The 12,651-nt window shown below is 40.5% G+C and overlaps 1 protein-coding gene across 1 annotated transcript in view; it reads left to right on the top strand.

Annotated features, from left to right (window-relative positions):
* HACL1 (2-hydroxyacyl-CoA lyase 1) overlaps positions 1-11,324 on the top strand; it is a 42,522-nt gene extending 31,198 nt beyond the window's left edge. Inside the window, exons 10-17 of the mRNA XM_063452318.1 lie at positions 29-134; positions 1,020-1,103; positions 3,087-3,188; positions 4,353-4,507; positions 6,241-6,399; positions 8,541-8,648; positions 9,973-10,159; positions 11,060-11,324. Of these exons, the coding sequence (XP_063308388.1) occupies positions 29-134; positions 1,020-1,103; positions 3,087-3,188; positions 4,353-4,507; positions 6,241-6,399; positions 8,541-8,648; positions 9,973-10,159; positions 11,060-11,092 (934 nt within the window). The 3' untranslated portion in view covers positions 11,093-11,324. The remainder of the gene's footprint in view (positions 1-28; positions 135-1,019; positions 1,104-3,086; positions 3,189-4,352; positions 4,508-6,240; positions 6,400-8,540; positions 8,649-9,972; positions 10,160-11,059) is intronic.
* The last annotated feature ends 1,327 nt before the right edge of the window (positions 11,325-12,651 follow it).

Consider the following 12,651-nt stretch of genomic DNA (forward strand, 5'->3'; position numbering starts at 1 on the left):
ATATACTACTTCTTTCTTCTCATGTTAGTGCTCTGAAGAATGCTGATGTTATATTACTGCTTGGTGCTCGGCTTAATTGGATTCTGCACTTTGGTCTCCCACCAAGGTTTCAAGAAAATGTGAATATTATACAGGTAAAAAAAAATAATCAAATATAATACTATATGGTTCATAAAAAGGCTATGCATGGCACTGAAAATATTTATTGAAGGACACGCCACACCTCTAAAGCACTTCAGCTCTCTGAAAAGCTTTGTGTGAAGGGTGACATTTATTTTTTTTATTACAAAAAATGCAGATTAATAAAAATGGGCACTTTTATAAATGAACCTTGTTACACTCCCTGGCTGTCAATCAGATAAGTGTGGGTCCTGTTACTTCCTGGTATGGATAGTTCAGTGGAGCTAAACTCAAGATACAGGTAATTGCCCTGAGCACCTGCCTCACAAATACTTCTCATCGAGCTGCAAAAGTCTGGACTGGGTTAGAAGGGATTTCATAGGTTCCTGAGAAAAGATCAGCAGCTCTTGTAAGCAATATACTCCCAATGTAAAAAATGCATAAGTAAAAGCATGCATGTTTACATTTTTGGGTATACCTACTAAACAGTGATTTTTATCCTTTGTATTTGGGCAGTGTAGTGTCCCTTTAATATTAAATGCTGCAACCAATCAATGTTTTGTGCTGACAATAAATAAAAATAAAATGTTTAAATGTCAACTGGTGCCTGAAGAGATGTGGCTGCATTTAACTATAAATCCGCTCAGGTACAACAAATTCGTTTTTTATACAGATTCGGCGTTATGAGATACTTACAAGTGACAGTGTAACTTTTTAAATAGGCTTCAGCAGAAAGGGACATGGCATACCAGCTGCTCTCTCATCTGTATTTGTCCCCTCCTCTCGTCTGTCTCTGTCACACATCAACAGTTAAATATCATAGTCTTCATTAATTCGCAAGTTGCTTTCAGTTATAGCTCCGAAGTGACAATGATGAATTAATATTTGGTCCTTTACAGGTGGATATTTGTGCAGAAGAGCTTGGTAATAATGTTAAACCTGCAGCCAGTCTCCTGGGGGACATCGATGCAGTGACTAAACAGGTAACCAATAATAGATTTGAGCACACAGCATAAAGTAATAAGTGAGAGATAACATATGCACAAATAAAACGAAAGATTGAAAAATTATCATTTAATTTTCTCTGTGTCCTCATCAACAAGTATTTATAATCAAACAAACTCCTAATGAAATACCAATCCTAATATACATTCCAGACAGGGCCGTCTTTCTGCATGGTCTCGCTGGGCAGTTGCCCATGTACCAGGGGGCCGACAGGGGAGATGCTTTGATATCCCCTGCCAACCCATGGAGAGTCGGCCCTGTTCACTTGCTTTGGGTAAAGGTAAGAAGGGGGGGGGGGGGAGGGGAAGGGGAAGGGGAAGGGGAAAGAGCACATAAAGCTTTTATTTAATGGTTTTTTTTTTTAAATAATATACATATGCTCCCTTAACCCTCATACATACACTCTGCATTACTCACACACAGAACCCCTTGCACACTCTACACCCCTCACACAAACACACACTCTGCATCCCTCACTAGCACAGCACCTCTCATTGCACATACACGGCACATCTAACACACACAGCACCCATAATTAACACTGAGCTCACACATGCTTTACCCGGGGGCCTATAATGCTGTTAAGATGTCACTGATTCCAGATTGGATTGGTAGTGTCTGAAAAGGTGGGCTAATGAAACAAGTAATGGCTTGCTGACAGAAAATAAAACAACTGAAAAACAACTTTAAAAATGTTTAAAACAGCAGTTTGCACTAAGTTACTGGCTAGGCTTCATAAATTAAAAAGAAAGGAGGAATAGACTGATCTATTTCAGTCGCTTGTAGTAGAGTGATTCAGACTAGCAAATGGCTTGTGTCGAACACAATACCATCCTTGCCGACATGGAGGCCATTTTAATTTTGCCACAACGACTGGCAATGGTGTGAAATATAGGTTCAGTGCCTCAAGAACCGCAAAAGATTCTTCCCTGGTGAAGACGGGGATAACATTCACCAGTCCAAAGTGAAGGGGTGGAGACAGGGCACAAACGTTAGTTGTCAGAGGCACCCGCAGCTCCAGGCCTGGAGATCGGCCATTTCTCATCTCATCAGAACCCATTAGGCCATGTAGGCCGCAAACTGGATTTCATGCTGTAGGCTAAAAGGTGAGACTTGGTACAAGGGAGCCCCACTGTATGCTGCTGGACTGGGTAAGCAGTCACTTGAGTATGGTCTAAAAATAAATATGTCAGAACCAGAAGACGTGTGGCTACAACTGCATAAACAAATGCGATTGAAGTCCTAAATGGCAGAGCATTAAGCAGTGAGAATGCAGGGGCATGATTTATACCAGGGGTACCAGGTATCTGTAACAGAGTACCAGGGGTAGGAACCCGTGGACCATATCTCCCCTGATGCTTTCCCAGCGTTATGGATGTAAGAGCATAATGGGAGACAGTCCATAATATCTGGTGTGCCGAAGGTTGCCTACCCCTGATCTATCAACTAAAATTGCTTCATTAAGCCAAAGTTGTTTTGGTGTTTGGAGTGTCACTTTAACAGTTATCAAATAATGACTTAAAGAGGCACCATAAGTATAGGCTGTTGTAGTGGTTATAGTGCTAGTAGGTTTTTGACATCATCCCCTGGTTCTGTTGTAAAATGTTTGGTTTTTTTCAGTGGTTTAATACAGACCGAGGATACCACATGTGACCATAGCCTGGCCCCTATTTCACTGTATCATGAATGTAAAACTTATATTAGTGCATGAGGAATAGTAAATTTATCAATATTTAGATGCCATGGATTGTCTGCATGCACCTGTGTGGACCCTTTGATTGTGTCAAAGTGCTGGAACCCATTTGAAACACAATCCTGGGATAGTACCAGAAGCCTGCTAGCACCATAACCACTGTAACAGGCTGTTATGACTATAGTGCTCACAGTAGCCCTTTAGAATACTGCTTATCTTTGCTACCTAGATGATCACTTGAGTTTCAAAAAAAATTATGATCCTTCAGCTTTTAGAACATCAGCGCAGAACCACCTGGAAGTTCCCATCAGATTCTTCTTGGTGGAAGGACCTCAGGGCGAAAATAAAGGCCAATGAAGAAAATACAAACGTGAGTCTTTTTCCTGGAAGGGAAGTTACCATTTTTATAAACTGCATATGTCAAAGAAATATAAACGATTTAAAAGATATATTACCAACAAGCTGCTTGTTGTCACTACTAATCTGAGAAGGGCATAGTAAGCCTGAGTACGGGAGCACCGTTACAATCCTTGAATTAATTAACCCTTTCAGGCCAAGAGGTTATGCAAATATAATTATATTCTGATGGTCATATCATGCCATCTGTTATGAAGGGGTTAAAAATGTGAACATAATGTGCTGATTTCTTGCATTAAGATGCTGATGGCGCACCATGCCTGGTGTAAACTTACTCTAATAAGCTTGTAACCCTCAACTATATGCCATAGTCAGTTAGAAAACCACGCTGTGTACCTAATGAATAGCCACTCATAACTGACAAGTTGATCTACACCTCGATGAAACTTCGTTATATAAAATTACAAAATGTGCTATGTTCTAACTTGCCATGCAATTGTTCCTATATGTTGACAGATAAGGCAGATACTGCTGTTGTGGCTTTACCTGCTCCATTGTATGTTTCTTGCTATGCACAATAAAATAAAGAATTAAAAAAAAAAAAAAAAATGTGAACATAAATGTGTTTCTTTTATTGTGTAAAATTTAACCCATTGCATATGTTTAGGTGTAAATACAGTAGTGATAGCTTTGTGGATGATTTTGCAAGCCAATTCTGTCATTATTCTTCCATTTTTATTCCCTATCTTTTCTCAGATTGTCGTTCGGCATTCTATTATAGTCTACATGTTTTTTTTTTTCTCCCTCCACTGCTTCCCCCCCCCCCATAGTTTTTCTCCCCCGTATTGTAAATGCCTGTTTTTTCAGATCCTCTTCCCTTTTCCCAGAATTAATAAGCCGTGCCAGTAACGCTTGCTTGCTTTATATAATTAAATTAAAGCTGGTTTGAAAAACTGCCTCTTCACTGGTCATGTATGCTTCAAGGGATACCTATATATTTTATCATAAATGTACTTTATATATTCAAAACTTTTTTTTTAACCAAACTACACTTGTGTATATCATCTGGTGGTTTTTTTTTGTTTATTCCTTTTTATATTGTTTGCAAAGCTTTTGGTAGTGCTTATTTGTGTATTGTGTCCATAAAGATATGTATAAATGATGTATCTGGTTCTAGGCTTTGGCATCGCAAACCTCCCTTCCTATGAATTACTACACTGTGTTTCACCATGTCCGAGAGGAGTTGCCTAGTAACTGCATCATTGTGAGTGAGGGAGCTAATACGATGGACATTGGCCGGACCATGCTTCAGAACTACCAACCACGACACAGGTAAACAGCATTTTTATGGCTGCTTTACGATCTTGCACAAAATAATAGTACACAATGAGTCAACAGTTAATTAAATTGGACCTTTCATTGTTGTGTAATATGCAATTGTTTCCAATATACCCAAGTGTGCCATGTCTAACAAGTACACAGAAGGGTCCAATGAAGCTGTGGGGTTCTTGACAGTTGCATTTTCCAGCTTTCATAGAAATGCATAATGGTGCTCTTTGGAAGTGTGGATACGTTTCGTTTATATTGTTTAAGAAGATGCCAGTAATGTTAGCTATCAACGATTGGTGGATGATGTCCCTTGGAAGGCTTACCGGCAGTTAGGCTCTCTACGTACCTTCCACCATTGTAAGTACCCAAACTATTCTAGAATGGTTTGATTTCTTAATTGGGGCCCCCTGGGCACCGCTCTTTTAAATGTAAAAAAAAATAATCTACCTTTTATTAAAAAGTGTAAGGTCACAGGTTGACTTTACAGTGGTACTGTCATTTATGTGATCTTTGCATTTTTTACATAGACCCTCCAGAGTGACATGTTTGCTAACACGGGGAACCTGTGAAAATGGGGGACGGATTATTTGTAATGTTCTTGAAGGGGAAAGATGCTTGACCATCTCTCTCTGCAGTGGCACCATAATCCACTTGAGCTCTGCTAACCGGTCTGGTAGCTTCATCTGCAAGGAGCCCACGTTTATGATGATACAAAACAATGGTTTATGGAACATGCACGGGGGTCTCTACAGATGATTGTGATCAGGTGCCGTGAAATACCATAGGAATCTATTGGGCATCACATAAGATGCCTGTTGCCGTTAGTTGTTGCTTACAGTTGCAAGATGTGGAAGCAGAAGCTACCGATCCTCAATCCTTTGCCATATTTTGGCAAAATGTTTTAAGTCCATGTCGGGCAGTGAGTAAATGTAACTTACAGGGGAAAATCCAGTTAAGTATGTATACTCCCCTTGAGGCATATTTTTGCTATGTGTTTTTTCACTTGTTTCTGTACAAATCACCACACACTGTCTCATCTGCTTTTAGCTCTGTCCACTCCAGAAAGTAGCTTGTTGTTCTGAATGTTTGCACATGCGTATACCAATGCATGGATTAAACGTTAGTTGGGCACTTGCTTGCTTTTTTTTTTTTTGCAGAGAGTACAAATGGATCAGTCACTAGCGGACACAGATCAATCACGCCTGTATGTCTGCACTGTATGTAGTGAATACAGACTGCTTAGCAAGTTTCAAAGTTCTTTGTAAACTGCCCCACTCTAGGGTGGGTTCTGTGACTTCTCTGTAACTAGATCAGTTACCAGCTTTCTACTAATATTAGTTATTAGATTAATTAAACCCATAATTCTTTGCTGTGCTTCTGGTTGACAGCTGTGTTATTTGACATTGCATGTTTGCAGGGAAGTACAGAAAATCTGATATTTTCGTCTTACATACAGGTTAGGGACCAGCAAAAAATAAGTATTTTAGAATGGGGAAGGTGACAGAGGAAGCAGTGTTAAGATACAGATTGCTGTAAAATATTTTTTTCTGTAAACATAGTTCATAAGGCAAGCCAAAAGCTTGGAGTGTTCTTAATTTAAAGTTCTAGACTTAACCCTTCATTTTTTTATTTATTTTTCTGTGTTCAATTTGTTTCAGCATTTAAAAAATTGCATGTACATGTGTGTATTACACCATAAAATACATCCTCATTACAAACTCATTGTTTTGTAACAGATTGGATGCTGGCACATTTGGCACAATGGGAGTTGGCCTGGGGTTTGCCATAGCAGCAGCAATGGTAACAAAAGAACAGAGCCCTGAACAGCGAGTGATATGCGTGGAGGGAGACAGCGCCTTTGGTTTTTCTGGTATGGAAGTTGAAACAATGTGCCGGTAAGATTTCTTGTAAAGTAGTTTTTTTTTTGTTTGTTTTTTTCTTCAGTAGTGTCTAAGGATATGCATCATGTAGAAAAGAAAGTGATCTGTGGTAAATTTGTTTGAAATAAAACTCCCAAGGTTATTTGCTTTGTATGAACTACCCAGTCACTTCTAAAATAAAAGTAAATCTATCACTTGAAATATGAAACAGATTAAAGGAACACTATAGCATTAGGAATACATATTTGTATTCCCAACGCTATAGAGCCTATGTCACCTTTTAGGGGACAAGGGCCCCGTTCTGCGGCAAATAAATGGCTAATTAACCATTTATTTGCTTACCGTAATCCAGCGCCAGGCTCCCTCGGCACTGGTGACCTCTCCTCCTCCATCGACGTCGGTTCCCGAGTGGAGCCGCATTGAGCGCACATTTAAACCCACCCATAGGAAAGGATTACTCAATGCTTTCCTATGGGGATCTTTTTTGATGCTGGACTTCGTGAGGACGTCCAGCGTCAAATAAGTGCGATTTACTCTGTATAAATCGTGGAAGCGGCCTCTAGTGGCTGTCAGGGAGGCAGCCACTAGAGGCTGGATTAACCCTGCAGTGTAAACATCTCAGAAACTGCTATGTTTTCAGCTGCTAGGGGGACCTGGCACCCAGACCACTTCATTGAGTTGAAGAGGTATGTGTGCCTAAAGTGGACTTTTAACTATGGAAAATATTTTCAGAACAATCCTTACTGGTTCCAGATATTACATGTATTGAGTGTGATTTAAACATACTCTTCCACATATTCTGATGAATATAAAATGTTATAGCGTTACTAATCTATAGAGGACATTGTCCCTATTACTTTCATACCAATGTCCTTGGTTTGTGTATCAAATGTTTAAATATTAGACTTGTAATCAGTGGTGTATCCTGGTTTTGTGCTGCCCTAGGCAGGACAAAACTCAGGCACCCCCCCTCCCCCCGCGCCACCCCCACCCAACCTTTCCCCCCCGCCCCGCATTCTAAATACACACACACACACACACACATTCACTGACAGATACGCATACACTAGCTAACAGAAACACACACACTAACAGACACACTCAGTAACAGACAAACACACTCACTCACTAGCAGACACAAACTAGCAGACACACACACTCACAGGCAAACACACACTAACAGACACACACACACACACACGCACACACACACACACTAACAGACAAACACACACACACACTAACAGACACACACACACTACATACACAGACAGAAACACTAACAAACACACACACTAACAGACACACACACTAACACACACACACACACTAACCGACACACACACTAACCGACACACACACTAACCGACACACACACTAACCGACACACACACTAACCGACACACACACTAACCGACACACACACTAACCGACACACACACTAACCGACACACACTGACAGACACACACACTGACAGACACACACACTGACAGACACACACAGAAACCCTAACAGACACACACACTAACAGACACACACACACACACACTAACAGACACACACACACACCCACATTAACACATTTTTGTAAAATTAATTTTTAACACTTTTTTTTTAATTTAACACCCCCACCCCCCAGCCTCCTTACCTTTGGGAATGCTGGGGAGGGGGGTGTCTCTTCCTCCCTGGTGGTCCAGTGGCTGCTGGGCGATCGGGCGGAACTGCTTGGCGGTCGGGCGGCGCTGGTGGGCGGCCGGCGAGGGAGCTCTTCCCCTGAGCTGTCTGCTCAGCTCCCTCGCGCGCCTCAGAGTGAGGCTGGGAGCCGGAATATGACGTCATATTCTGGCTCCGCCTCCCAGCCTCACTCTGCGGCTGGCGAGGGAGCTGAGCAGACAGCTCAGGGGAAGAGCTCCCTCGCCGGCCGCCCACCAGCGCCGCCCGACCGCCAGGCAGTTCCGCCCGATCGCCCAGCAGCCCGCCGGCATGTCAGTTAGCCGCAAGGCTAACAAGACATTTGCCTTGGGCATTTGGGGGCGGCTTTTTTTTGCCGCTCCCTGGAAAATGCCGCGTTTGCCTCGCGGCGAATAGCCCCTGCTTGTAATCCTGATGGTAGTCTGTACTTTAACAAATCTTTTTTTAAATGTATTCTCTCTAGATACAACCTGCCCATCATTATCATAGTTGTAAATAACAATGGGATATACAGTGGATTTGATGAGGATACTTGGGCTGAAATGTTAAAGTCTGGTGATCCAGAGTCTATGTGAGTATACGCCTGCATGGAGGACAAACCTTGTAAGGATGGCCATGATATATATCAATAATCCCCAAAGTGTATGGGTTATGAATACATTCAAGTGTCCTTCCCAAGTAGAGGTATATTAGGTTCCATCCTCAGGCTTTTCCTTCAGTTTCTGGAGAACTCTCTCTGATTTTCCCAAAGTTTAGTAAGTCCACTACTCATTGCAATGAACATGTTGGTGTTCCACCCATCAATCCCAGTGTTATTCTAGTTGTACGTACACCAGACTGTGCATGATCTGATGCATTTCTTTGGGTGTCCAACAGCCTAATGTAATCAGAAGAGATGCACAGTGTCCTTAACACTTTTCTATCTCATATTTTTTAATACAGTTTATTAAATCTGTCGCATTGTTTCCAGCTGTTGCTTTTTCGTGCCTTAACTTTGTTTTTTGAATGTACATAATTGTAATCGACGCGGGGATTTATGAATATTTCCGTGGTTTTCTGAACTGATATTTCTAAGAAAACTAATGAAATTTGCTATTCTGAAAACCATCACTTACGCAAATATGTTCAAAATAATGATGGAATTAAACCTTCATGTGTGATGGCCTTTTACCGGAACCACCAGTCTCCGCTATGGGTGTGAGATCGCATCCATGTGTGTTATCAATATACATGTTATCCCCAGAGTTAAACCTGGTAGATTTCCATCTCCGTATAAAGCTTCAGGTGTCCTGCACTGAGAACAATAATCTCATAGTTTCCTTTATATCCTTTAATGATTTATTTATTTTTATTTTTTTGTATCCGGATGACCTGTGTGTGACTCCCAATTGTCCAATTCCTTCACATCATCATACAACTGATAGAAGTCTGCCCTACAGCTAGCTTGAATGAGGCCACAGCCTTAGCTGAAAGGATCCCTAGCCTTGCCACAGTCTTATTATACCTTAGTACTAAGCCTGGGTGTTGCGTCTTCAGTCAGTCCCTTCAGTAACTAGCACTGCACAGTAACAGGCTTTTTGGTGTCTTATTTCACTGGCCCGCTGAATTTCGCACAGGTTAGGCATATTTAGTTTGAGTTTTGTTTATGGTTTTCACAAGACTTAGTACTCCTTTGCCAAGACATAAGCCTTTGATGCTTGACTCATTTTTCAGGCATCCTGTAGTTTGTTCTGTTTGTCTGGCTCATCTGTCAAGAATTTGGTTAAATTGGGTCTCTAAATTTTTGTACTTTCTGTCACAGAATTCATAATTTCATAAGTGACAAACCAGACACCACTACGAATTGGGAACAATATTTTAGGCATTCATAGGTTTATTCTGTTTGCTATTTCCAGTGCACCTCCTCTTTCTCTTAAGCCAAATGCTCACTACGAGCAGGTAATGACTGCGTTTGGTGGGAAAGGATACTTTGTTCGTACTCCTGACGAGCTACAACTTGCGCTAAAACAAAGTCTAGCCGAAAAGAGGTTGCCATCGCTTATCAATGTCATGATTGATCCGCAGTCAGACAGAAAGAAACAGGTAACTTTTTACTATTTTGGGATGACTTACAATTTGATACAATATTTCTTCATGCGTCTGCACAATGTATATAAGACTCCACGGCCATCCCATACACACAAAATGTTAAACAGAAAAGTTTGAAACACGACTGTAGTTATCTAAATTCATGGCTACCAACCGCTGGGCTCTTCTTCCACCACACTGCTCCCCTGCTCAGTGCTAGGAATAATGTATCCAAAACAATCCATGCTTTAGCAGAAGTACGAGCACATTGAAGGACCAAACTTCAAATGGGACAACGCTGTTCCATTTCTTTAAATTGTAGCTTTTATGGGAACATTTAAAGTAAATGTTCCACATTCCAAGGAGGGGGCATAACAAAAGCAAATTAAAATAAACAGGAATATAAACATCTAATTGCAGACATGCATTCTTCATAGGTACAACCAACTCAAGCACTAAACACGCAAGCAGAGCTGTCTTAACACATGGACATGCTTGGCAGTTGCTGGGGGGGCCCCAGAAGCACATGAGCCCCACTGGCTTTCCAACATTTCAGTATATTATTCCGGGAGATTTATTTAGAACCTTTAAACAGTCTTTATTAAAACGTTTAGGTGTACTAATCACTTCAGTATCAGCCGTTATCTATACATGATATCTTGCTGTAGTGGGAAAGTAACGCACACATACTAATTATACATAAAGACAAAATCAACCCACAACATTTTTTGAAGCTGTAAAGCTATAATCATTTTTAAAAGTCCATATCAGTTGCTTCCCCCTGCCACTTTAAGAACTTGGTTTAACTCTGGCCATCTTTTGCCATAAATATATGGTAGTGTTATCTTCCTTGTGTAAATTCCAGTATTCATTTACTTGTTCTGATGTATTTTTTTCTTTTTTTTTTTCTTTCAGGAGTTCCACTGGCTGACCCGTTCCAATTTATGATTGATAAAGTCATATCTGCAGGCCCAGAAGATTGTATTTTAGATTTGAAATTATCCAAACCCTCCAGAATTAATATCAAATGTTGAAGCTTTCCTGCTCTTCTTTTCAAAACACCAGACTTGCATTCTTCTGAGTAAAATGTTAATAATAATAATAATAATAATAATAATAATAATGGGAAATATGTCTAACAACTAATTTCAAATTTTTTTCTCTAAGCTGATGCTTTACATGCTGATAATTATTGAATAAATGTGTAATTTATTTAACAAATTACTCTTTTTGTTATTTTATTCTTAATAAATACAAACCATGTAGATAGCATGTAAAAATGTGGTAAGTAAGGAAAGAAAAAAAGGTATGTTTTGGTTGGTGAACATAGGGTGTTGTCCATGAGAATCCTGGGAGTATCAACTTGTTATAGGCCTCCAAGGAGGGATGGATGTCTACAGATGCGTTGACCTCACAATGTAAGAAAACAACTTTAAAAGGACCACTAAAGCCACCCAGGTCACTTTTACCTCAATGAAGTGGTCTGGGTGAGGTGCTGTTTTAGCTTTAACCCTGCAATGTGCAGTTTTTAGAAACCGCAGTTTACATTGCAGTATTAGGTCCACCTATAGAGGATGTCATACTGACAGCCACTGTATGCACCTCCGCAAAACTAACCAAGTAAAACTGTCATGTGATGCGGAAGCATCCATGAGGAGCATTAGATTGGGCTATGCCTCCTCAATGACGTTGCAGATGGTGGAGAGGTAAGCAGCGCCGTTTGAGCCTCGTGGCTGGAAAACGGTAATTAAAACGTTTTGTTTGCAAAACCAAAAAGGTAAAGAGAATTAATAGTAAATATACATGAGTTCGAGAGATGGGTATAAGTCCTGATGACTGTCCTTGTATTCCTGCTGATCCTTTTTTAATATATGTATTTCTATTTTTGCACGTATGGGGGAAGGGACTAAGGACCAAGCACTAAAAGATAAAGTGAACTAACGACCATTTTACAACAAAGCTCAAAAAACTAAATTAGGTTGCATAACCACATTGGCTTGCAGGGTTGCCAAATCTGACTGGGTTATTCCATAAAGTCTGAACAGTCAAGCTGAAGTGAGACTTGGCTATCAGTCTGGTTGGTTGGCATATATTAGTTGGTTTTAGGGTTTTTGTTTTTTCCTTCGGGCATTATTTTTATTGGCCCTTCCTCACTATAAAGTATGTAGGGGGGTCGGTATGGCTGATTAAGTTTAATGCGGGGTGGCTTGGGGATTGGGAGGGGGTGCCATGCCACTGTTTGAGGGGGATGGGAAATGGCATGCCCAGTGCTAGTTTTAATTGTTTTTAATAAATATGCCCTAGGGAGGATAAGGACTTCTATAGGCTTTTTATTTCATTTGTTTTATTATTTTTTTTTTATTAATGTGGTGGCTGGTTAGCAAGAGCTGGGCGGTTGTTGCAGATCTGCTCAGGCCAGCCGAATCCCGACCATATTTGCTTTAGTAAGTATGAGGATTATCACTGCTGTCATAATATGGTAATTTTTACCAGATTTTGTTCACCTA

Source organism: Pelobates fuscus, chromosome 4, assembly GCF_036172605.1.
Source record: "Pelobates fuscus isolate aPelFus1 chromosome 4, aPelFus1.pri, whole genome shotgun sequence".
NCBI lineage: Eukaryota > Metazoa > Chordata > Amphibia > Anura > Pelobatidae > Pelobates > Pelobates fuscus.